This window comes from Pleuronectes platessa, chromosome 9 (genome assembly GCF_947347685.1).
Source record: "Pleuronectes platessa chromosome 9, fPlePla1.1, whole genome shotgun sequence".
Taxonomy (NCBI): Eukaryota; Metazoa; Chordata; class Actinopteri; order Pleuronectiformes; family Pleuronectidae; genus Pleuronectes; species Pleuronectes platessa.
In genome coordinates, this window is record NC_070634.1 from 26,209,052 (window position 1) to 26,235,826 (window position 26,775).

The window sequence follows — 26,775 nt, forward strand, 5'->3', positions numbered from 1 at the left end:
TCTTCTGGTGTTGACCCAGATGGTCGAGATAGACGCTGCCCACCCTGAGTTGGTTTCTGCTCCTGGCTGAACCAGGGCGTTCTTATACCATCGCTCCTGGTCATTTTTTAAAAGAGCTCTAGTGGAACGGAGATACGAGCACACCCAAGATTCCCATTACCTGAAGGGTAGCTCCTGGATTGTCTGGTCTTACAGGTGATCATAGTTTGATGTCATAGCCTGTCACCGTCTGTCACTATTGGCACAATGGCTCGTGTTGACTCATTGGAAATCTGCCAAACCGAAATTACACTGCAAACGGAAAGTGTTACGGCTCATTTAAAGCTTGAGAAGCTGCTCCACAAGGGGGCTCGGTGAGGAAAACAACTGCCAAACAACTGTAGGGTGTTTGTGCCAGTGTCAAGCTGTTGAATTCACAGGGTTCTACCTCCCCCTGTGTGGGGGTCAGTGCAGCAGAGATGCAGTAATGGGTTAACACAGCAGCAGAGGGTAAAAAAAACCACCCAAGAGCCAGTGACCCATCGGTAACATAAAAATAACACCAACGCTGGTTCACGACAAACCGCAGGTACTGGGCACAGTTTACCCATTATTGCGTCTATGCTGTATTTCCCCACGCTGGCTCAACTTAGCTCAGTGATTTTAGAGTGAAGGATGAAAGGATGTGTAATGTTCTCTTCTTTTTCCCACTGTACTGCTGACACAGCAATGCTATTCATCCAGAGCCTTTCTCAAGCAAATGTGCATGTGTAAAAAAGCACAGAAAAAAGCTGGATGGAAGATATGATGAAATGAATCCACAGTAAAAAAAGATGTTAGTATTCTTTTTGTTGTGTTGAGTTTTGGAAAGGTCATCAACCCATTCGCACAACGTGAACTTTCCGGAAATGTTACTGCTCTATTCTCTGACATTTTTATTAGGGGCTCTAGCAGGAAAAGTTCTGGAAAATGTCAGGAGCAAGTGACTGGGGGAATTTGTGTTGTCTCATAGAGCATCTGGGAGATTTCTGGATAATGTCCTGACTTCAGTGCGTGTCTGAAAGCTGCAGTAGATGCCTGAAAACCTCTGGTTTCATTATGCCTTCGTGCTCATACTCCCTGTAATTCAAATGACCCTGATAGACGCACAACCAAGACAACACAACACATCAACAGCCTTAATGAGCTCAGTGACTAGGAGGCAGACGAGGAGGTATTTATAACCAAACAGCCAGCGTCTAACTGCCCGGCCGTAACCTGGGTCCTGCTCAGGCTCCTTTCTCATCATGCAGCTGTGGGGCTGCTGCTCTCCAGGGGGTCCTGGGTGAGCCGGGATAGACAGGCTGAGGTTTGAGGTGGAGAGGGAGTGCAGGGGGAGGAGGGAGGGAGGGGGGGGAGGTTGTGTAAATCAGGCATAATGTTGGATCAGAATCTGAGCTCCGTTTTGGTCACATGGCTCTGTGACAGCTACCAGAGCAGCCAGAGTGTGTGTTGGTTTGCGTTATTGTGGTCGACTGTGGTCTGTATGTGTATTTACAGGCGAGCGTGTGTGTATGTGTGTTCTCGCAGCAGTGTGTGTGTGCGTGCGAGTCCATATGTGTGTAACTGAGGAGTGTTAGCACCTGCCGGGGCGGTGGTCCCCGGACTTCATTTCTATTTAAGGATCTTGCAAGCAGCAGCATTGCAGGGATCTGTGTGTGTGTGTGTGTGTCTGTGTGCATGTGTGTCTGTGAGCGGGGTGGAGGGGGTGGTGCGCTGGTGGCTTCCTCCACTCACAAGGACAACATTCATCAAGTGCAGAGAGGGGTAGGAGTGTGAGGGGGGGAGGGGGGTCGACAGGGGTGCTGCTAGATTTAAGTGGGGTCTGTGGGCGTGTGAGGTGAGCAAGGGAGGATGGAGAGGGATGGGGGAGGGGGGGGGGGGGGCACTGGTTGGAAAGAATGTGCCAATTTGTCAAATCTTACTTCCCACCACCCCCACCTCCTCTAATCACAAATGATGCTGGGTGCTGATTGCAGCCAAATGGACCGACAGCAGCAGGAGCAGCAGCTGGAGCTGGGGGGGTGGAGAAGATGGAAGTTAGAGGTGTAAGGGGGGGGCGGGGGGGGCAGGTTTGGTCCTGGCAGGGGGTCTCAGATGTGGGAGGTCCGTCTTCACCTCTCGTGTTGAACTTTGAAGTCATCTGGACCTGGGCAGCTGATAGAGAGTGTGAGGAGAGACACCCGCAGAGGAAGAAGAAGAGGAGGAAGAGAGAGAGATGCTATCTGGTGTTAATGACGCTGTGTAGGTCTTCACCTGTCAGTGTTCAGTGTTCAGATGAGATGATGAAAGTAGATGTTGTGTTTCCTTTTCGTAGGTTTTCAGGATGATGGTCGGATCGCTCTCGAGTTTTTCGGAGAAAGTGTGAAATGATAAATCTCTGTTGCCCTCTGTTACTTTATAGACCAATCAAGCTATTTGTAGAGAGAGTGATTAGCAAATTCTCGATGCACTGAGCTGGTTTGTGGTTTTGTGCCATGAAGTCAGGACTGTGTCGCGTTCAGCTGACATGATAACCACATCCTCATGAAGTCAACAGCATCCGTCCATCCAGCCATTCACTCTTCAATTTATTTTGCCACCGGTTGTATCGTGAACACGACTTTGCACTTGCACCAAAAAATCCACCGGTAAAAGGGTTCGGCTGATTCTACCTGTGCACCCGTGTGTGTCAGTGTGTGAGTTTGTGTGTTTGTGAGGCACGACCGCAACCCGCTGCTGTCAGACCCGTTGCCATGTTTATATTTGTGAGGGAGGAGGTTGTGATTGACAGTGAATGTCTTCAGGCTAGACCGGGCGATCGAGAGAAGGGAGGAATGAGACGATTCCTCTTTTGTTGATTGACTTTTCCAGACAGGCTCAATTCCAGGCGCTCTTATCCAACGCTAAAGGAATGAGGTGCAGGACTACACCTCCGCTGTCTGCTCTCCGAAAAACACTTTTTTAAAACTTGTCAGATATTGTCTGGCTTTCCTCTTTAGCCTTTTTAGTTCTTCTACTACTTGCTAATAAGTAACTAGAAACTCCATCTTTTGCATATGAAATTGTTGATGATTGATGATCAATTGTTTGACTGAGTTACTGTATTGACCAACAATTCCAATTATTGTAAATTAAATATATTTTACTTTGGCATTTGGCAAGTTAATTCTTTAGATATAAAAAATATTGGTAAATTTCTTCCTGTTTTTCAATATATGAAAATAATCCTGAGTTTTGAATAAAAAGATAGTTATAGGACGAGTGTGAGAAAGTCTCCAGAATCCAGTCATGCAGCACGCTACTGGGGAAACGATCACATTACTATGATGGGAGTATTGGCCTGTAACTGGTCTGCATTGGCTCAGGCACAAGCTTTTGGTGCCCTGAGAGATGGAGCAGTGGCAGCAGTGATGGAGAGATCGGCCACCACCTGTTCTCTTGGGAGAAAACATGGCAGCCTGAAGGAGAGAAGGAGCGAGGGAGGCACCGAGCGAGAGCCGGGAGGCAGACGGGGACTTTCCAGACTCCACTGCATGATTTCTGAGTCTGACAGCCAATCTGCAGCTCTCCGTCAGTCCTACCTGTCCTGACATACGCTCCTGCAACTCGCATCTCTCCACACATGCTCCACCCACGTCTCCACCTGATCTGTTTGACTTGTATTTGTTCATTGCCATAGCTGCAGCGGCCTCCGCACTAACCGAGCGGTGCCAGTAATTAGACACATAAGCACTGAGCTGATAGGATCACGATGATGAGTGAACACCATTTTTCTGAGGTGGTATTCGTGGGTGGATACATGTCACGACCAGGATCACAGCCCGGATTCGAAAACATGTTTTTGACCTTGAAATTGCTGCCGTGTTTATTTTTATAATCCCATTTTTTAAAGATCTCTTCAAAGTGAATCAACGTTTCAGAGTTCAGCCTCACGTTCGCTAAGTTAAACAGAGAAAAGCCACAACAGAGAGAAGAGGACGGAGGAGATCTTTTCATGTTCTGTTTGACAGGCGGTTACCAAGAAACATGGAGCTATTTTCAGTTTTAATTTTAATGCCACAATTAAGTTAAACCCAGATGATCCTAAATCTGTCAACGCCACAGGATGAGCTCATGTTGTCACAGTTGAACAAATTGTTAAAAAAAATACAACTCTGTGTTTTTACACATTGCTTTTTATATGAAAAGCTGTTTGCTGATCTGTTGTTGCTCATTTTAAACTACAGGAGCTTTACAATTAAATCTAAAGCTGCATTTCAACTAAAAGCACCTGCAGCTTTAATTCCATAGGAACTAAAAAGTCCCTGCAGGCCAACGTTCACCTGCATTTTAACCACGGCCTAAATACCAGGAGAGATTACACAAATTATCCTGCTGATGTTTAAACAACTAATGGCTACAACAAGCTGTTCCACTCCGGACCACATGGCATGACGGTGCTTTCTAAATCGAGCAGCGCTACAACAACAGTTAACAGGAGATTCTATCTGTAGATCGGAGAAGAGACGACAGAGAGGATTCAAAAACAGCCGAACTCGTTGACTTAATGCAAATCAAATATTTGATTATATACCGTGGAGATTGTCTACAGGTGGAATAAAATGCAGCATTACCCAACCAGTCAGTTCCTACACTTTTATTAAGTCCTACACCGCCTGAGAAGAGACTTGTTGGGTGATAAAAGTCATTGTTTGAAGCAATTTGCCCTTTATGGACACAGGAAGTATGGGGGGTGAAGCACATGCATGCATCTTTCATTTGAGTTTGTGGCTCATCACAGAAACTTATCTTTTCTCAACCGCTTCGACAACGTTTTGAAGAATCACTTTATTTACCATGATCTTTCAGAAGGGTATTATTTTTGTTTTTAATTGATTCAATATTTCTCTTCTTGTCTGGAGTACATGCTCTGCAGATTTTGCCGCCGTGGGAAGTTTAATTTCAGCTTTTGTAATGAAAAGGTCAAACTCACCTCACAGGTCCTGTGGGCGACGCTTGTTTCATCCTTTGTAGCGTCGTGTGCGTCTGTTTGTGTCACAGCCATTGATTGTTCTTCAGTAAAACGACTTACATAAACCCTGTGAAAAATGTAAACCATGCTATTCTCGGAGCTCCTGTCGAGAAGACGCTCTATTTACAAACTCGCTACGTGGATTTCCTTCAGGTGTGCTCTGTAATTAAAGCTCTTCAGACGCTCGTATTGTTTCCGCTCGTCACCGGCTCTATATTTAGTCGTCATCCTTCACCTGCCACAAAAAGCTTGGTTATGAGGGAATTTGCGGAATGAAAAGGGCGTGTGTGTGTGTGTGTTTGTGTGTGTTTGTGTGTGTTTGTGTGTGTGTGTGTGTACATGCCTGTGATATCTGGAAGCAGCGGCCGCAGCTCTGGGGAAGTGTCAACTGTCTCATTGTTGTACCTGCAGTGTTGTGAAGGCCGGCGACTGATGTTATGACAACATTTTTAGAAACACGCGGTTTTCAGCACACGTTCCAGCTGGATGACGCAATATCATACATCCACTGTTCACATCTCTCCCTCTTTGTGTTCCACTGTATCTGCACTTCGGAGAAAGACAAACTGGCACACAGCGAGGAAAGAAATGGCACTTTGTTTTTTTCTAAAAGGTGTGTGTTGGTGTTGTGTGTGTGTCTGCGTATGTGTGAACTTGAGTGACACAAATCCAACAAGACAGAACTGGAGGTGAGAGATTCCCCTTCAAGGTTCATCACAACACAGCTCCACCCGATGATGGAGGAGCAGTGGTGTTTGCAGAGTGGGATGTTAGCGTGGGCCGGCACACAGCAACAGTGGCTCAGGCTACAACAGGTCGTTTGTGAGGACATGGAAAAATGATGTCACATCGTCGAATGACAAATCGCACAACAGCATGACAAATCGCACAATGCAAAGGTTTAATTTCATCAAAAATGTGTATATATTTTTTTCAGTGCATTTCCTTAATCTTCTGTGGTCGTTACTTCAAAAGTATTATGCACTGTCCTGTGTTAACAGTTAAAGTGCATACAGTACATTGTGGTAACAGTTACAGTTACAGTACAATGTGTTTGAATGTGAACCTAAACTGAAAAATTGCAAGAGATTCTCCTCATTCTAAATCTTGACCGAGCAGCTTCATCATTTGTCCAAACACAGTCAGAGTGTCAGCCATGTAAACTTGGCTTTTATCTAAACAAGGAAAAGTATGAGCACTTGCAAATAAGAGCTTATAATCCCACTTATTTAAACTTCTTTCAGGTAATAATGTCACTTTAACGATGCAAAGAAATATGACTTATCAAACCAGGGAGAGGATCAGTGTTAAGCTTCATGTCTGCAGGGGAGAGAGGGGTTAGTGTGCAGGATTGTCTTTATAAAGCAGATGAGTGACACTGTAAGTCGACCTGATGAAAGTGGAGTAATTGACCTGTCTGGAGGTGCCGGGGTTGCCAGGTCAGGTCTGAATCTCTCTCTCTCTCTCTCTCTCTCTCTCTCTCTCTCTCTCTCTCTCTCTCTCTCTTTCTCTCTCCTGGAGGGAATTCAGCTTGTTTGTTTTTACCCTGTCAACACACGACTGCTCTAACTTCAGTTGTCCTGTAATGTGATGAGGAAAGGTGGAATATACTTGTATATTTAAATCACATGTAAGTGAGGCTAAACACTCGTAAAGTCCTGGAGTGATTTTCACCAGACTAGGTGGGGACCTGAGGCACGAGCCAGGAAAGTAGAGATCTGATTAGAGGTGAAACACTTTCCTCCACATTGATGCATCGACATGGACGTGTTGGACAGCTCCTCAGGAAGTCACGTGTGGATCACACTGGTTCACGATTGGTCGGCCTTGGCGGAGGAATGCGCTCCACCGAGTGCCATTGTGCTTTATTTGTTTTTAAAGAAACTTTACTCGTCTCCGTGTTGAAAACCAGTGGATTCAGATCATCTCGGTCATTTTTGCTCCATTATTCTCGAGTGATTCACTTTTTTCAGCGCGCACAATAATTACTACATTCTTCTACCACTGTGTATATACAGCATAATGCCCATTCCATAGTGAAGGCCATGTGGGTACGCAGCGAGAGGGCATGGCTGATTTTTATACATCTGCCAAAGCACACACTGACACACACACACACAGACACACACACAGACACACACATTCCCCAGTTCCATGCATGCATTTCAACAGGCCTTGTGTGAGCAGGAAAGGAATGAAACCACCGAGCGCAGCACGTACATCCTGCACATTTAGAACCTTTTTAAGAGGATCGCTTTTTTCAGGTGGGGATATTTGCTCGGCGGCAGACCCCCAATGCTGAGAGAGCCTGGCTCGCTTCCCAGAACAGAACAATATCTGCCAGGTCGACTGAGGGGCCCCGCAGCCCCCGCCCCCCCCGCCAGACACACACACACACCATATATATATATATATATATATATACACACTCACAGACCCCGGTGAGCACTAACGTCTGGCCTTTAAACCGTCAGCGCTCAGGCCTTGCCTTACATAATGACAGAGAATGGAGGCATTAAGGCAATTTGTTTGATTTAAGTTGTCAAGGCGTCCTGGACCCTGCCCCTCTCAGCTGGTTTTGATACCCATAGTCTGTGTGTGTGTGTGTCTGTGTGTGTGTGGGTTGTAGACCTTGTCTGTGGAGGAAAAACAAGAGGTAAGGACAGACTCAGAAAGAGGGGGGGTGTCTGAGCAGTTACAGCAGCAGCAGGAGGAGAAAAGTATAGAGGAGGGGAGGAGCTGAGCAGCGGGAAGGAGGAAGAGCTGAACCTGAGAGAGATGGGATTGAAATATATCCGTTGGTGAGGAGGGAATTTAGTGTGTGTATGTTTTTAATATGAATAATTAACAAGTTCTACTATGTAGAGGATAAGGAAATGAAATCCAGGTTTGTTTACTTGTCAGCTGAATACAGTGTTGAAGTCCTGTAAGATGAGATTAAACCAATAAAACACGAGCAGAGAAAATAGAAGAATAATCATACAAATATAAAATAACAGACAAATAGGATTTAACACTGAATATAAGAGCCATTGTCAAACATTTTTAAAAGCTATGGAATCCCAGTTTAAACCTTAGTCTTACATGTTGGTGAATATCACACAGCAGATAAGACTGAAACCTTTGTGAAGATCCTAAAGTTCTGAGGGATGTGTGCTCTCGCCTCTCTCGTGGGCCGGAGTCTGTTTCTTACTGTGTGCTGCTGCTGTATATTTTAATGTTCACTGCTGTAGAAAACATCTCTGTGTAACGTAAAGCATGCATCCGTTTATAAAGTGTCCTCAGACTCTCATAAATGATGTGAATGTAAATGAAAAGGCCTGAATGCAAAGTAAAAGCATGAGTGGAGCGTCACAGGTAATTACACTGAGCTGTGTGTGTAATTGACCCTGATCAAACCTGCTCTGTGTGTGTGTGTGTGTGTGTGTGTGTGTGTGTGTGTGTGTGTGTGTGTGTGTGTGTGTGTGTGTGTGTGTGTGTGTGTGTGTGTGTGTGTGTGTGTGTGTGTGTGTGTGTGTGTGTGTGTGTGTGTGTGTGTGTGTGTGTGTGTATGCACCATGAGTGGAATAGAGGCCCAGTGTTCTTGGGTCCCAGCTTTAAATAAGGGTTCTTTATCTGGCCGTGTGTACAGCTCTGGTGTGGAAGCACTAAAGGGCCAAAACGTTTCCTCTGCACACACGTGGCTCAGGCTGCTCGCTCCAGGTGTGGTGACCACTAACCAGCACGCCATTTACCCGTTACGCCTGATTTGGAGCCTGAGGCCGACCTGGCACTCGCACAAGCACAAGAAGTCCAAGTACACAGTGTCGCGCACGCACACACACACACACACACACACACACACACACACACACACACACACACACACACATTTCCAATATAAATGCAATCCCCCCCTCCTGCCTGAGTCTTCATGAGGCTCTCTCCCCTTTGAGCTATCAGTGGTGGAAACAAGCATTCTGGGAGTTGGAGTGATCAGGTGTGAGCTTTCTGATTGGCTCTGGTGGAGTCAAGAAATGACACATTCCTCAATAATGTTTGCACCATTGTCACCTCCCACTTTCTGTCTGCGGAGGATTTCGAGGGGGGGCGGGGGGAATTCATCTAAAAACTTAGATGTGGAAGCAATTATTCAATTGTCATCAAAAAATGCTATTTTCTTCAACTTGTATGTCGAATGCAAAAGTGGAGTTGGAGTCAGTTCAATATGTTGATTAAAATGAAATTAGTAAAGAACTCACCTGAAATAGAGAAGAGATGATTAGAAAATTAATCATCGATTTAAGTTAGACATTAAAATACAATAACATAAAATCGTAACATTGTCCATCGCAGTAATTTTTCTTTTTAATCAAAGTTTCGACCTTGAGGGCAAAGCTACGTCAGGTTATTTGCTGTCAGTCAGTTTTTTGCAGCTCAGTTATGCAAATTTTCTGTCATGTTACGACAAGGTCAGTTTTTAAAATGATGAACTTCAGGTCATCTCTTCAAACTATTCTCTGATCTCACCAGATGAGAACTTGGGACTTAAATCCTGTGGAGACCGAGTGCATGTGCCAGCCTCTCGTCCTAAACACACTTATTTCTGTTTTCTGAGAAGTGGTGATGTCTGAAGTGCAAGGTCCGATTTCACAAATCCTTTGGTGACGTCACAGTGAGCGGCCACAGACTCAAAGACTCAAGTCCAAATATCTAGTCTGAAGTTTTCAGATCTTAACTATTATGAATCCTCATAGTTTTCGTATGAACAGAGATGCTATTATAAAGGTAACTGAACACTTTCTCCATCTCTTCCTTAGATCTCCTTTGACTTGGCCGAGTACACGGCCAACGTGGACGGCGTGGGCACGCTGCGCCTCCTGGACGCCATCAAGACCTGCGGCCTGACCAACAGCGTGAGATTCTACCAGGCCTCCACCAGCGAGCTGTACGGGAAGGTCCTGGAGATCCCTCAAAAGGAAACCACCCCCTTCTACCCCCGCTCACCTTACGGTAAGACCCACAAATATAAACGTAATGTGTGGATTCACCTGGAAACACACTCTCTGATTACCTCACATTTTTGTACCTCGCAGTCAAGTGTCCACGGCCTTGTAGGGGCATTGAACTGGATAGTCTGATACCTCAGCAGCACTTGTGTTCACGTGCAGTGTGTGTGTTCATCTGTGAATATGTGTGTATGATTGTGCGAGGGATTAGGGGGGGGGGAGTGCTCAGGCAGCGCTTGAGCTCTCCACACACCCCGAGGCCAAACGTCTGACTGAGGACTGGAGTGGCTCTCATTTTAACAAAGACACCTTTATATCCACTGCACTCAGCACTCACTTTCAACACACACACACTTTCAACACACACACACACACGCACGTAGGTTGTACACGTGTGGGAGCGATCGGGTTTCATGTTCTCTGTTGTCTAAATGCTCTCCTCACTGACACTTTCCCCATCTGTCAGCACTCAATCTGCGGCTGCATGGGAGGCACATACCATCACGAGGAGGGCTGCTTCTTTATTAATTAGACTCGGGGAAGGGGGAGTCGGGGGGGGGGTGGCCAGGGCGGCCTCCCTTCACCTCCAGCGCACGTCCTGACCCACGGCTTAATCAATGGGCGCCTCCTTTCTCTGGCTCCGGTATTCCCCCTCATCGCAGGAGGAGGGAGGAGGAGGGAGGAGGAGAATGAAGATAGTGAGAGAGCTGAACTTTCTGTACGAGCCTGCTTTCGGTCAATCAGCAGGAGTCTGAGGTTTTCGTTCCCGATGGTGAAATATGATCCGCGGTACCGCTGCGCTCAACCATGACCCTGTAGTACAGTTTCGAGACAGAATCGTTTACCCTCCAATGATCTCTGTGCTCTCGCAGCTTCGAGTAGAGACGAGCAGCAGTTCTGCTTCTGCTCAGAACGTTAAGATGAATAGAAAAGCGTGAGCACTGTTAAAGTCCACTGTTGCCTTTGTTTCGTATGTGCAAATAAAACAGTTTAAATAAGTTTTTGTCTTCCTCTGTTCCTCTCCTCCTCCTCCTCTCATCACAGGTGCTGCCAAGCTGTACGCCTACTGGATCGTGGTGAACTTCCGTGAGGCCTACAACATGTTCGCCGTCAACGGGATCCTGTTCAACCACGAGAGCCCGAGGAGAGGTGAGCGTCCAGCACCACGTGCATTCTGCTGCCTCTGACACGTTTATATGTTCGACTTAAATGACTCCCTCTCAATCTTTTGCTTAGGATGATGAGGTAGAGTTTGGAAATTCTTTGTTTAGAACATTAGGGTTATTGTTTTAGAAGGATTTATTGTATACTGTAGGTAAACTGTGAATTCAAGTAGGAAAGCATCACCAGGTGAGTAGAGGTGGTCCTGACATGTGATGAATGCTTATTTTGAATATAATTAAGTAAAGTTTACATATATAGAGCATCGTCATAATGTGCTTAACAAAAGTATAAAATGAACAGAAGTTTAAGTATAGAAGAACCAGGCAAAATTTATGCTCTGGCAGATTTAAATAAATTAACTTTCATATCTTATGACACAACTCACTCAAACAAATTTCCAGACACAACCTCTAAATGCAGGCAAAGCAAAGTCCTGCTCAACCCGAACACATAAGGCTATAAGTTAAGACTGCATTCGTCACCAATTAGCCTTGTGTCATGAGTCAACAGGCCAAACCCACAATACAGCAGAAGGTAAACCATTGTTGGATTGTGTACAAGTATTCAATTACATGCTCTATATAAAGTCATTCATTCACCGGTGGAGCCAGGTTTCTTATAACCACTCGACACACACACACACACACTCAAACATATAAAGACACATAGTGAGTGGGCTGTGGTCGCATTTTTAATATGTGCCCTGAGCCCCGAGGGTCACAGGCGCTGGTTTAACCCGATTTACACGCCACCGCGATCCAAAATGAATACCACATGACTGCAGCCCCGACGCTGCACCCAGGTCAGCCGCTCAGGTGTTTATGATTTATCCCCTGATGAAGGCCCTGGCCACGACCCCAGCCCGAGGTCAGGGGTCAGCCAGTAAACCCTAATGGGTTAGATAGGTGTGGGAACTGGTGTGGTTTACAGCCAGTTCAGCGTAGACGACGTGGTCACCAGCGAGAATTAGTAGAAACAGTTGAGCTGAGAACGAGGAGAAAGAACGAGGTGAGTGACAGGAGGAGTGATGAATGTCTGAAACTATTTATCAATCAACAGATATTAATCTACAACAATTAAAATGATCGGTTCAATGGCAGAAATGAGAAACTTTCTCTGGTTCCTGATTCGCTGCCTCTCTGAACTGATCTTGTTTGAACAGTTGAATTTATATATTTTGTAAACTTTGTAATTGGTCCATAAATCAGATAAGATCTGACGGGGCTGATTGACACCGTGACTCTGTGAGGTCAGAGATGCTCTTATCCTTTTCCCTCATGTTCACACAAAGACCTTATAAGGTCAAAGCTCGCAGCTCTCCTGATAACACGTCCTCAGCCTTCTGGTCCTCGCTCGGCTCTTCCTCATCTTCCTCTCTGACTCGCCCTCCATCTTTTCCTTCTTGCCACACTTGCATGCACACGCACACACTCTCTCCCTTTCTTCCTCCCTCGTGCTTCATTTCATGTCTTCCTCGGCTTTCCTCCACAGTCAGCGTTTCTCCAGCAGGCCATCGGGTTTAGTCCTGCCACTTCTATTCTCAGAGTTACGGCTGTTGTTGCTCATAAAGCAGGAACGCTGTGCTGTGATGTGGCCAGATGTCCCACGGCTGCCTTGCACAACCCAGTGTGGCGCTTGTGTTGGCTGGATGGGCCCGTGTTTACCCGGGCCTCTGAGGCCTGTCGTGACCCTATCGCTGCCACACTGAGGGGGCGTTTGGCCGTGCACTCCGTCCCCCGAGGGATCGTCCAACGGAGGAGGTTCTTTGTTCTGCACAACTCTCCCATGGCACTTTTTCTTTAATTTTTTTTATTGTAGCAGTGTAAGGTCGTACTGTAAATCACACGGTCCGAAATACATATCTGCTCATACGTGTCACTGTGCAGAGAGAACACTGACTCAACATGGCGCTTATGAACATTTCATCACTTCGAATGATAAATAGATCTGCTGGTTGCTAAATACTCATTCTAGCACCTGAATATGTTTTACCATCCCATAAATCTGCAAATTGAAGCGTGAGAAAACTTACCAGCACATGCATAAAAAGATCTTTATACATATATATATGAGCTAAATCAAGTTGAAGTGACAGTATGTGCTACAAGGTGGAACAGGGGGGAATAGAGTAATGTTACCTCATGATTCATAATGATGAAGATTAAAACTGTTCATGGTAGCCTAGTTCGGAACCTCGCCAACAAAAGCCCCAGAGCTGAACCAAATCTGACCCACAACTCCCAGTGACTGAGAGATTCACCATCACAACTCAGCAAGTCAAGCAGTGGGATCCACTTTATTTGTGCTACTTGCCGTCACAATAATTAAGTCCAGAGTGATTTCATCAGATCACGCACCAAAACTATGACCTCACCGAAGCAGTGAAACTCAACAGAGATGGAAGGAGGACGATGGATTCATCTCCGCTCGGTTCTCGACCACACCCTGAACTTTTCTGAACTCTGTTCCCCTGACGCACCATTTCATCACCTGTGTGCTACCGTCCCTGCCCCCCCCCTCTCCCAACACCTTATTGCTTTCTAATGGGCGAGGAAGTCTGATGTCAGTTCCACTTGCACTGACATCACCCTCCCTCACGCCGGGAAAGGCTGTGAAGTCATACTTCCCGAGTGCCAGTGGATGTGTGCTTCTGTGTTTGACAAACAAATGCATGTTTGCTTTCATGAGGACGTTTTTCCCTTTTTAATAACAAGCTCTCTCTGACTCGCTCGTGGCCTCGTGGTATCCCACCAGGGACCAATCGTCTCCCCGGTGGCAGTGTGGCGTGGTGTGTCACATCACGTACGACCATATGGTGACTGCTGGCTCACTGTCCCTGTGAACAAGGAGTTCTGTCTCTTACTGTGCCCAGGGTGACTTAATCCCTGCAGGAATTTGCTTCTGGTTTCTCTTACCCTTCCCACAAACACCTGACTGTTGGACCAATAAACAGCCGATCCCCATTGTTCGGCAGCGAAAGGTCGGAATTGGACGGTCGTGGAGGAAAAATAACCCGGTGGAAATCCAGCGTGAAGCAAAGCAAACAGTGGGCTGCCTCTGCCGGCCGGTTCACACCGCAGCTAGCTCCGTTTCCAGTTAGCTTAGTCGTTAGCCATAACAAACAGCCCTCACACTGACTCCGAACAGGGGGATTAGCGTTAGCAGGGCTGCTAAATAGACTCCATATTGCTGTGATACATGAGACGGAGCTCCACAGTCTCTTGGCGAGAGCGATCAGCTGAGAAATCTGTGCAAATAACGGGTTCTTATGTTTATTTGGTCGCCATATTCAACAAACACACGGCACCTCAAAGTCCCCATAAATCAGATTTTTATCAATAAAAGACGAAACCCCAGTTTAATTTCTAGTTATTAGCAGTGTGTTGATGTAAGGCTGGGCTGTAAATCATCAGGGTAATATGTTGTGTGTGTGTGTGTGTGTGTGTCTGTCTGTCTGTCTGTGTGTGTGTGTCCACTGTTGCTGCTACTGACCAACTCCAGTTGTAGGCTAATCCTCTGGTTTATTTGGGGAAGTCCCATCCATCTCTCCACCCGGAGAGCTCTGTGGTTCACGCTTGGCCGTATAGGATAATATACTGTTATGTTAGGAGAGAAGACCCGTTAGCATTGGGGAAGGTAGAACAGCAGTGTCGGAGTCGCACACACACACACACATGCAGGCACTCTGCCTCTACACGCCTCGGCTTAAACCTTCTGCTTTCGTTGTGGTTGAGCCCAAAAGGTCAGATGGCATGATAGACCTGTAAGAGGATATGTTGTCCGTTTATTGGAGAGGTTATTTTCAAAGGAGATCTTCAGATGGGAACGACTCGGTCGGGGGGCGTCAAGGAGATTAGGTCGTATCTGGTAAGATGGAGCTCAGCACGGAGCCAGCCCCTTTTTCTTTTAGCTTTTTTTCCCCAGTAATGGCTGAGTCGAAATGGAGTCTGACGCCTCTGAGCAGAGCTGATGACAGAGTCCCCCCCTCCCTCCTCCTTGCCTTGCACCTCCTTGTGTCATGTTGCCACAAAGGTGCTCCTCACTGTCTCTGCTTGGGTTGGCGTCAGGCAGGTCACGTGGTCCTTGAGGTTTCTACCTTCACTCCCCGATTCCGTGTTTGTTGTGCCTGAACACTATGGCGACTAAGAGTCTTGTTGACTGAGTGCTCGCTTTGCGATAATTGAACTTGGAGTAGAGGGCACCGTGTCGCCTCTCAACCTCTGCCAGGCTCTGTCGGTGGATCCGTGCACGAGGAGAACCGAACCCCCAAATGTTGCTCTGTGGTGTTTTGATTAAATCGAGCTCCAGGACGCTGCCAGACACGATTACCTCTTTGGTTTTGGTGCCAGATCGAAACACTTTGTCTCGTTCCCTCTCGGCTCTGCAAAGTGGAGGTGGTGCCGTCGGTGATCAGGCTCAAGAAAAACAAGTATCATCTACTCCCCCTCTCTTTCTCCACACCCTGCCTTTCTTTCCCCACACCTTTCTCAAACCCCCGTGCCGTGGATCCATCTCGTTGCATCACACCCAATTTCCACAAGGTGACTTTTCCCTTTCTTTGTCTCTGCAACCCTCCAGCTCCATTCCAGAGCGTCTTCGCATCACACGTCTCTCTGTCTGCGCCCGCTTTGTCAGTTGAGTCAGTCCAGAGTGAGCACGGCAGCCTGTCAGGTGTGAATAGACGCTGTGTTGGCATAGCGGCTGAGCGCATGACCTATCTGGGATATTACGCAGATATTCCCCTCCCCGTCAAGGCTCCAGAGATCAATCAGAATGTGATAATTGTGCAATAGCGGTGATGGCAGATACTGACAGGTCTTTGGCCTGGGTGGAGCTTGGCCGACCCCTGACCCAGGGAAGATTCCTCCTGCAGAATTCCTCACTCCTGCAAATCAGGTATTTTTGCTCATAACTCAGCTCAGATAAAGAAGATGGGTATGAGATGAGTTCACGTTGATGTTGACGTAAACAGGTCCACAGAGTGAAATCCTCTAACGTGTGGGAGTCGAGGTGGAAATGAAAGAGTTGCATTTTTCACTTCAGCTCTGCCACAAAGCATTTTTACTCCCCTGGGCCATCGCTCATCGACAGAGTGGGATTATGGGATTTGCAGTTCTGGTTGAATTCCAAAACAGGTGTGTAAACTCTGCGCTGGGGTAATCTCAGTGTTTCTATGACTACCCTATGGCAATCCAAGAATTATGCTAGTTTTTCTTTACCACAGAAACCGCCAAATATTTTGAAAATACGTGGAATCAATCTTTATGTCCAGCTTTGTTTTTAAAAATAAGCAACCAGTCCGATGTCCTATTTCTGGAGCCGTCTGGGTGACCAAGTCATTCCAAACTGCTTATGAAGAAAAAATACAATTTAGCAACATCCTGCAAGTCACCCTGGAACAGACCTAGGTTGTGATGAAAAACATACGGCAAGTCTAAATCTGGAAGAAGAGACCTGCCCTGGGAAGGAAGTGGATGTTCTACATTTGCTAACGTTACACTAAAGATCATTTTGATAAACGCTCGACATCATTCAGGACTTGAACTTACTCACTTTTTAAGTTTTTCCAGAGCTGACGCACCGTTCTGCAGAAGCCATGACCGCACATTTTGTCTTCAAAATAAATGTTAGAGAAGAGTGACTAGAATAAATCACACTGCGGTCGAGTCTCAATCAGTAAATGCCCGCATATACACACAGACAGTAATATGAGTGTGAGCCAGACATCTTGAGGTCTGAATGTGCAGGGGCTGGGCCGTCACACAGTTTGAAGACAGACTTCATAAGTCACCGGTCTTTGGCCACGTGGCTCGAACAACAGGATCCATTTAGTAACCAGGGCCGGTCGAGCCAAAAATCCTCCTCAAACCCACAGTCCCCTCCCTGACTCCCCCAGACCCGAGCCCCCAGCCAGCAGCTCCCGTCCCCATCTTGTCTGGGTCCTCATGGGTCTGGGTCTCGATGGGAGACATCTCTGCACATTTCCCCCTCGGCCTGCTCCTCCTTCTTTCTCTCCCCATAGTTCGGTCCAGCTGTGCCAACGAAGCCGGTGTTACGTTTTTCCTGTTGCTTCTCCGGCCAGAAAAATGAAAAGAAATGATGAAAAAAAAACGAGAAAAGAGTTGGTTAAGGGAGAATAAGAAGGAGAGGGAGAGAGAGAGAGAGCGAGTGTCAGTTTCTGGCAAGGCTTTTGCTGCCTGCTCAGTTTTCACGGCCCGTGGTTTTATTAGACTTTCCGCCGTGTGGGCAAGGTTAAACGTCCACCTCTGGCCCGCTTGGGTTCGAAACCTTCTGTCAGCCCCCCTGGCTCCGCGCCCCGGCCTCCACCCCCTCCTCCTGGCTGTCCTGCGGTGCCGCTGCCAGTAAAGGAAACACATTAACACCCTGGCCAGTAACAGTGTAGGCTTTGTCCACAGCCGGGCAGGCCGGTCCATTAGGCCCATGTCCTGGTCCACACCGCACCAATTAGAGGAGGCAGGGAGCAGAGCCACTGCAAACAGAGGTGTGAGCTTTACAAGGAGACTACAGGTGTGCTTGGGGGGAAATAATGGACTTTATTACTGATTGGGGGGGTACTGTGCTATGCTGTATCCCTCTGCCACCTCTTTAAGAGCCAACTCGGCTCTGCAGAGTTTAGACAACCTGTGTTTAACCTGCAAACTTGAGTTTCCCTTGGATGCTGGATCGGATCAAACCCCTGCCTTCCAAGTACCGTAGTTACCAATCTGAGGCCTTGTTACATTGCCTCACCCCACCAGGTCCGAATGTACAATATAACGGAGGCTACAGCCAACAGACTTCTGTCAATTATTTTTGATTAATTGGTCAGTCTTGAAAAATAACAAATAGTGTTAATACAACTTTCCAGAGACGGTGATTCGTCATATTAACAGTTTGTCAAACATATTTCGTTTACAGTTATATAAAACGGAAGCACAAGAGAAGGGAAGATGCAAAACTTTTCCTCTTGATTTCCAAAGAAGAACCCATCCATCTATTTACTGACATCTGTGCAAACTCTGGGTCCGAATGACATCATCAGAGCAAGAGGGCAGCGAGCGTATCCAGGATATTTGACTAGCAAGTGGAGACGTGTCCTCCATCTTCATATACGATCTCTGACATGATCCTCATGTGTGAAATTGGTGGAGTTCCCCTTTAGAGATGTTGCTGATTGAGTCTCTTTCCAGTGATGAATTGCTTAATGATTCTGTCCTGAGAGATGTCACAGGAGCGTGTGTATGCTCAGGCGTGTGCAGCTCTGTAACCTGCGAGGAGATAAGAGCCCGTCTAGCTGATGTGGATGAGAGCAAAGCTGACAATCTCACATGCATCAGTGGCAGATGAATAACGGCAGGTTAACATTTGACTACAGTGAGCAGGAGTGATGGTACCTGCCAGAACAGATGACCTGCCACGTTGGAGAACGGCCCCCGGGGCAGATGAGACGATCATGCAAAGTCAGGACAGGTCTGACATCAGAGGGGGTTTCCATCCACAATTTATCCACGCTCGGTAGACAGAAGCTATTTCCTATTAAACGTGTCAATAATTTGGATTTAAAGAAACCCATGAGGGGCTTTAAAGGTCTGAAGACTGCACAGCGCCTCCTTTAAACTATATTTAACTCCAGAACAACATAGCGACAAAGCAGTGTTGACACGGGGGCCATGTGCCCCGCCACCAACACACAACACGCTGTATTTTCTCAATAAGCGTGTCTACCCTTCTCCGGTCTGTTTCTACTCAGGCTGCCCAGGGCTGTCGCTTTTCTATGAAATAATTACTGCGACTTTGGTGCATTCGCGTGATTGGCTTCATGGGATTTTCCTGTGTCTGAACGGAGGCTCTGCTCCATGTCAGGGCAACAGTGATACAGTGTCGAGACAGAGCCGCGCTATTATGGCCGGGGACGGGCGCAGAGCTAAAAGGCCACATTCATCTCGAAGCCCCATGAGTTCAAAAGGCAGCATGGAGGAGCTCTGAAGAGGTTCAGGCGAGGCTGTGGGAGATTTATGTAAAGTGGGGATGTTGTGTCAGCTAAAAATAGTTTGTACTTTGATGCAGGCTTCAAGCTTTCCTTTGAAAATACATTTTCACATAGTTGCCATTTTGGCATTTCAACAGAAGACAGAAGATCCAGAGTAAAAACCCTCAAGCACTAATCAGCCATTTCAAACGGGTGGCGTTATTAGTCCTGACACCTTAATATTGAGTGTTGATTTCCATAAGTATAATGCTGTGTTTGGGTTGGAGCATTTATTCCCAGGCTCACGGCATCTTTCCTCCTGCAGCAGGGAACAGGGAACATGACACCAGCCACCACTGTCCCGCCAGAAAACACCCCCAACCGCCTCTAGTGCCATAGAAAGAGTCGTTAGGAGCTAATTTGTTTTCCCTCAGATAATATCACCACATGTGTCTGCTCGGGGCGAGGAGCACCGCTGGGAGATCTGGCAGATGAACCTGCTGTCGGTGCACAGTGGTGATTCTGGACCGGACCACGCAGCAGCGGAGTCAGGGTGGTCCCGTTCAGTTGTCACTTTTCTGTGGAACTTCCCTGTTGGACTTTTTTGTGCGTGTGTTGACAGACTGATGCTCCGGGATTTGCTTTGGCTTCCGGCCCAGAGTCGACACCGAATCATTGAATTAAAAGGAACAAAATGAGAGAGAGGGAATCTAAAAAGATCTGGAGGCTGTAATGTGAGGTGGTTAAAGAATTGATATAACTCAGGGTGGCTTTTCACTTGAGTTTTTGCTTTGGCTAAAGAGGGTTTGGAGCAGCAGCAGAGGCTTGGAAGGCTTTCTGTGTGTCTGTGGCGGGGGGGGGGGGATCTCTAATCTAAATTTTCAACAACAAGGTCTCAATTTGTTTATCTGCACTTGTGTTTGTGTGTGTTGTATCACACTGAACCTCAGATATTTATATTCTGTGTAAACTGTAATTCAAATCAGATTTCACAACACACCAACTAATCAATTTCAATCTTTGTGTTTTAGGTGGGAACTTTGTGACGCGTAAGGTCACCCGCTCTGTGGCGAAGATTCACCTGGGCTTACAGGAGTACGTAAGCCTGGGCAACCTGGACTCCAAGAGGGACTGGGGCCACGCCATCGACTACGTGGAGGTAAGACACACACAAGTCCAGAGACACGCACACAAACTGCGTGCACAGCCTCAGAGTTGAACAGGGTTCAGATGTGCACATGGCATCGACGGCGTGTTTTCCCAGATCATCTGAGGCCGTAATATGCGATCTGCATGAAGCCTCCTATGATTCTCTGCCAAAAGAGAAACAGAGATAGAGAAGGAGAGAGGGAGCGGGAGGAGAGAGAGAGGGCCACATGCTGTGAGGCCACAAACTGCACTCTGGTTTCCCACAACTCACCCATGTCCCAGATCCCTTCAGGCCCCCATCGCCATTCCCTGAACGCCTGCAGGAAAAAAAAAAAGAGCGATATGAAGGGAACGCCACGTCCCGGGGACGGTGACAGAAATACGATGTTTATGTTCACGTGATGGTGCCAGCAGCCAGCAGAGAGAGGAGTGGGGAGATGAAACAAACAGTGGGGTCACCTCGTCCAGGAGCAGACCCAGATCAGAGTCCCCCCCCCAAGCATGTGTGTGTTAGGAAGCACACATTCCTACGTGTGTGTGTGTGTGTGTGTCAAATTGTGTGATAGGTTAAGGTTGGAACATGTGCATGTGGCTCGCCGAGATGAAAGACTCGACGGGTTGCCATGTCTGACAGCAGACCCCTCACAGCGAGCCGTGTTGTTATGAGGAGGTGACGGTGGCAGGGGGGGGGGCCCTCTTTGAGATGGGAGTCGAGGTGAGGAGGTTACGGTGGGGAAGCCCAGTGGAAGAGCCGGACCACAGTGTGGGGTCACTGCGTCAGAGCAGGGAGGCGGTGAGGAGGAGGCTCACGCTGTTGAGGCGTGGTGCGGCGTCATCCACCGACTCTGTGGCTCAGTTGACTCCTGTGGGAAGAAGTCTGACATCAGTTGTGAACAGTTAAATAGAGTCACATTTGAAGAAAGGATTCTTTTGTGTGAATTCATTTCACCGTCGTTCAAACATCTGACAAAATAAAAGACGACGAAAAGATGTTAAGTGAACAGCTGACATCTTGTTACTGAAGCTGCTTTCAGACAGTACACTGAACTATGGACAAAAGAGTCTACTTTTCTTGCCGTCCCAAAATGTTCAGAAGTTGTTTTGTGTGAACCAACGTGAGAAAACAGCAAAGACGTCAGATGTCAACTTGGAAAGACGACAAGGTTTGAGAGCTTTGGTGAGAAGGGTCGATGCTTAATGTTGATGCTCCTGCAGGTCTTTACACGGGTGTTCAGACCCAATTTTTCCATTTTGTCTATGTCATGAATGTACAGAAACAAGGCAGAGTTCTTCTATGTCACTTCCGGGCCGATGAGAAAACATGTTGGTTTGGTTCAAACCGTCCGGGCGTCAAAATCGCTCAAATGAAGGAAGACAGAATATTGTGAATTGAAATCATTATAATTATTTCAGTATCATTCAGGTCTTTCCCACTTCACTGTACCACAGGATGAGTGAATCTTATCCTTGACACCATTACAAGTATTTGGGTCACATCCAGTGTTTGTCTTCATCCTGTTTGGTTTGGTCCGTCTCACTGACCACTTGTGTTCTCGTGGGTACGTGCAACCCTTCGTTGCTGTGTGTCTGTGTGTGTGTGTTTGTGTGTGTGTGTGTGTGTGCGTGCTCTTGCGTGCACTTGCCTGTCCAGGACACCCTAGTTTGAGACGCTCCAGGTTTCCTGTGGGAACGGCCGACATTCCAGTTCTGGTGAATCAGGCACCTCCTCGCCGCGCGTCTCCAGTTTCGGAAAAGGCGGATTTCGGGGAAGCCAAACAGAAGCCCCCGGTTCTGAGGGGAACTGAGGTGGAAGGAGGTGGGGGGGGGGGGGGGGTGGGGTAGATGAAGGAGCAGGCAAACAGACGTGTGTTTGTAGGACGTTTGCACATCATGCATAAGTGAACCATCTCTCCTGCCGAAAGTTCACCCCCCCCTGCCGGGGCATCAAAGCCGGCGACTGTCAGCACCACCCGGCCCTCGGCCTCGCTCCGGGTCTCGCTCCCACACGTCCCTCCAGCCGGTGCGTTGTCATGGCAGAGCCAAACAACGGGCGATTTGTAAAGAGAACCATGTGTGTCTGCTTTAGCCTGACAACTGCTTCGCCTCCCCCCCCCCCCTCGCTCTTCTTCTCCTCACCCCACCCAGGACAGGGAAATTGCTTGTAATTGGCTGTGGATGGATTGCGGGTGGCAGGAGGGGCGTGCTGTGTGTCTGCTCTAACGACGTCTGAAAGCGTGCGGCTGACTGGGCATCGTCTCAGCCGGGTATCGGGTGTCCGTCCCCGGCCGGCAGGCAGACCTGGGGCAGCCCGGCTTCTCTCAATGGAGCCCTTTATTATTACTATTATAGTATTATGGGATACAAGCAGGACGCTTAGGTATAGAATCCGTAGATAGAATGATTTAAATCCTCCTGATGGTATTCTCCTCAAAGGGGAAACCTTTTGGACTGTGTTTGAAACATTTGACTGGAGCTCTTTTGACTGGGTTTACTGGGATTTGACGATACAGAGATAATTACTGAATAAGATCGAGCCGAGAAGAAAAGAAATCCACAGCGATCACACAGAAAGGGTCTGAGGAGATGAAGATGTGGGAGTCGGCCATCTTTACCAAGTGTTGCCCTTCGCCCTGCTCCTTCCTCTCCTCTCAGCCCCCACGCTGGCCCAGGCCGTGGGTACAGCTGTTTGCAGCCCCCTCCACCTCCTCCCCCTCTGGCTGTAGAGAACCATTTCCTGTGTGGAGAGGAGAGTTGGCTGGGATGGAGCCGGACCCGCCGGCCTGGCGCTTGTGGCCTTTTCTCTTCCCTCCATCCTGCCTCACTTGCTCTTGTCTGTTTCCTCTCCCGCCTTGTGTTTTTTTTATTGCTCACGTCCCCCCCCGCCTTTTAACTTTTCACTATTTAGTGTTTTGCACTCCTGAGAAGTTGCTTCACTACATCGCGGCTCCACAGAATGCTCCTCCCTCTTGTCCGGCACTTGTCCGGTGAGCAGTTACCACCCAGTTACCAGATTTCTTTTTCTATGACATCTCATAACCGGCTTTTATTATTTCCCCCCCGACCTGAGTTTGCGTTGCTGTAACGGACCAGAAACTGTTGCCAGATGAGACGTGGTTGACCCGCTGTCAGCCCCCCCCCCCCCTTCTCTGCTCTTGTCTTGTTCACATATTTATTTTCAAAATATAATTACCTGTGAAATTCTGTTCTTTGGAAGGTGTTTCCTTGCACTGCGTGTGTCTTTGTGTGTGTCTGTCTGTGTGTGTGTGTGTGTGTGTGTGGCGGTAGCTGTCTGATTCCTGGCATTGTGTGGCGGCAGCGCGGTGACATGACGGCCCAGATGGTGTCATTTTTCACCACCTTTATTTTTCTTATCCCCCTTTTTTGTGTCGCAGCTGCCTCTCCATGCAGTAATTGTTACAGATGAGGCTAATTAGCCAATCACAGCGCAGATCAGGGCCAATCAAAGATGATTGATGAGAGCGGTGGGCCATTCATCACGTGTTTTTGGCCCGGGAGGTGACAGGCTCAAGAACCTGTTACAGTAAGTCGGACCTCTACGTCTTCATGTTGATCTTCTTGCCAAGGCGCTCGTCCAGCGCAGCTCAGCACGGAACAGGGGCCTCATTATCTGAGACAGGATCTGACACAAGGTTCCACTTGATGGACACTGGAGCTCAGACACGAGACGTTGGTGCAGTTTGGAGCCGGTTCAGCTCTTTGAGCCTTGAAGTTTTTTACATGAAAAGAGAGAAAGCGTAACACACTTAAATATTTCTACCGTTTAAACAGCTTTTATTCACTTAAGGTCATTTTATGTAAGTGACACAAAGCCAAGCTCATGCATTTTGCAGTTTCTAAAAGCACCGGTTCGACCAGGGATACGACTGCAAATTATTTTCAGATTTTAAATTAATTTATTGAATATTTTCTCCATTAATAATGAATTGTTTGATCCAAAGAAGGTAGAAATATGTTATTTTCTGCAGAATCTGCTGTGACATATCAGCGTGTGTTGTTTTGATCAGACCAACCATCCAAAGCCGAAAGATAACATGTTTATATTCACATGTAGACAAAGACAGAATCATGATTATTATCGTTTACATCAGTTAATATTCACTCTTTCTCTGGTTTAGGTGTGAAAACATCTGATCTAAGGTTTTTGTCTCGCTGGAGTTTTTACTTTGGCCTTTTATTCAACTTAAAGGCTGCAGTAATTGGATCAAATTATTATTTGTCTTCCCAGTTCTGTCCACGACTGGAGTTGTTGTTTTTGCACTTGCACCAAATATTTTAAATTGCTCAGGATCTTAAAAAGACAGCGTGTGACGTATGATTTCATCATCAGTGCAACAACATTCAATTCAGCCTCTGATCCCAATGGACGTTCTCCTGTCGTGGAGGCTGCTGGCCCCTCGCTGCACAAGTGTGTGTGTGTGTGTGTGTGTGTGTGCGTGTGCGTGTCCAGACCTTTACTGCAGTGATTCAGGGAGCTGATAAATACCTTTCCCTGCTCTGTAAGGTTTTAATAAACACAGCTGGAGTGGTAAAGAGCTAAACTGGGATCTAATAGGGCAGAGGAGAGGGAGCATTAGGTTTCATCACCAGAGCCTCCCGACTGCATCCAAGCCCCCCGACCTCTCAACCCTGATGCATCAGGACACCCACCCGGGCACAATCATTTTGTCATCCCTTGAGCTTTTTGTGTTTCAAGTGTGTGTGTGTAAGTGAGGCCGAGTGTTGATAATTTAGTGAGAGAGGCACTGACAGAAGCTGCTGTCATGTTGATTTGGCTCAAGCAGGATGAGTCAGCAACAGCAGGTGTGTGTGTTGTTTGTGTGCTTGTGTGTTTGCTGGTGTTAATTGCAGTTGAAATTCGACTCAGAGCCCTAAAAACAGCTCAATAAACTGGGGTTTGCCCCCCTGTGGCTCAGAGTAATAAATGCACACACATACACACACATACACACACATACACACACATACACACACATACACACACACACACATACACACACATACACACACACACACACACACACACACACACACACACACACACACACACACACAGTTAAGGAGCCCAGAATTTCACAAATAAACACCTAGACCTTTTTTATATGATCAGTCTCCATACTTTAATTTTTAAGTCACATTACAGATAAAGTTATTCAAGTTGAGAATAAAGTAAAAATGAGAATTTTTACATCCAAGCAAATAAACCCAAAAGTGCCAAAAATTGCATATCATTTCAATTTCTAGAATAAAATAATCATATAAAGTATTTTAATATCAAACTTATAATGGAGCAATGAACTTTGAAGGAATCGTGTAAAGTTAGTTTTTTCACCTCTTAAGTAGGTCTAGTATGAGATTGTTTTTTAATCATCTCTTTTATTTACATCAATTACATATTTATTAAGATTTTATTTTTATATCAAGGTTAATTTAAGTTCATGGTATTTTATGCAACCTCATAATACCTCTAATAAATTCCCCTCAACCTTTTGGTCAGACTGTTTAGAGGCATTTTCCTTAAATGGGCAAATGAAGCAATAATTACTTTTGGGTCTTGCGCATATTAAAAAGGAAACAAATGAAAAGCCTGTTGACGCTGTTGGGCTGTTTATAATAATAGTATGACGCATGTAAGCAGACGGAGGAGAGATGCACTCGGACAAACACTCGTGGGAGGTGAGACACAACGATCAGAGTAATGAATTGGGTGCAAGACTCAAAATAGATTTCCAGGGAGTCTCTCCTGCCCCATGTTGCCCCCATGTGTCCAAATCCTAAATCCTCAAACAGGGGGTGAGTGTTTACTGTGGCATCGCACCAGAGGGACAGTGGAGGAGGTTCAGAGCAGCGAGACGGGGAATATCTTCACACTCCACATAAATTAGACCTGATGAGAAGATAGAGGAAGATTGTGTAACTCTGACTCTCTCCCTCCTGCTGCTGCAACAATGGAAAAACAGATTTTTTAAGAAAGGGGCGACTGGGTATTTATGTGTGTGTGGGGAGTGTGTTTTCACGTTGTTCAGACCCAGAGTCAGCAGGAACCTCTGCAGCTTTAAACCCAGGAGATGTCCTCCTCTCTGGGGCGACGTTCAGGGAGAGTTGTCCTTCTTGGTTCCGTCAGTTTCTCTCTTCAGTTTGTAGTTTGTAAAAAAAGCAGCTAAAATCTGATTTTGAGCATTTTATTTCCATTTTATTTTTATTTAAATCAGGAATATATTTATGCTTTTAATTACCAATTAAATCACTTTTCAGTACTCGATACTTTCTCCTACAACTGGTCAACAGCAATCATGTGATAGTTGTGATTCATACGAGTTTTTCTGCTCAAGCTTTTCCTTATTTCCCTTTTGCTCATCTCATTTGTACCCGGATGGTTGTAGATACAGTTATATAATAAGTGCAGCGCCTTTAATTCATGATTTGGGACTAAATAATATCTTCACCTGCAAAATAGTCACTGCAAAATAACTGTA

At 46.7% G+C, this 26,775-nt stretch overlaps 1 protein-coding gene across 1 annotated transcript in view; it reads left to right on the forward strand.

Annotated features, from left to right (window-relative positions):
• Window positions 1-26,775, forward strand: part of gmds (GDP-mannose 4,6-dehydratase) — a 140,910-nt gene that overhangs the window by 29,657 nt on the left and 84,478 nt on the right. Inside the window, exons 5-7 of the mRNA XM_053431249.1 lie at window positions 9,811-10,003; window positions 11,044-11,148; window positions 20,164-20,291. Coding sequence (XP_053287224.1) covers window positions 9,811-10,003; window positions 11,044-11,148; window positions 20,164-20,291 — 426 coding nt within the window. The remainder of the gene's footprint in view (window positions 1-9,810; window positions 10,004-11,043; window positions 11,149-20,163; window positions 20,292-26,775) is intronic.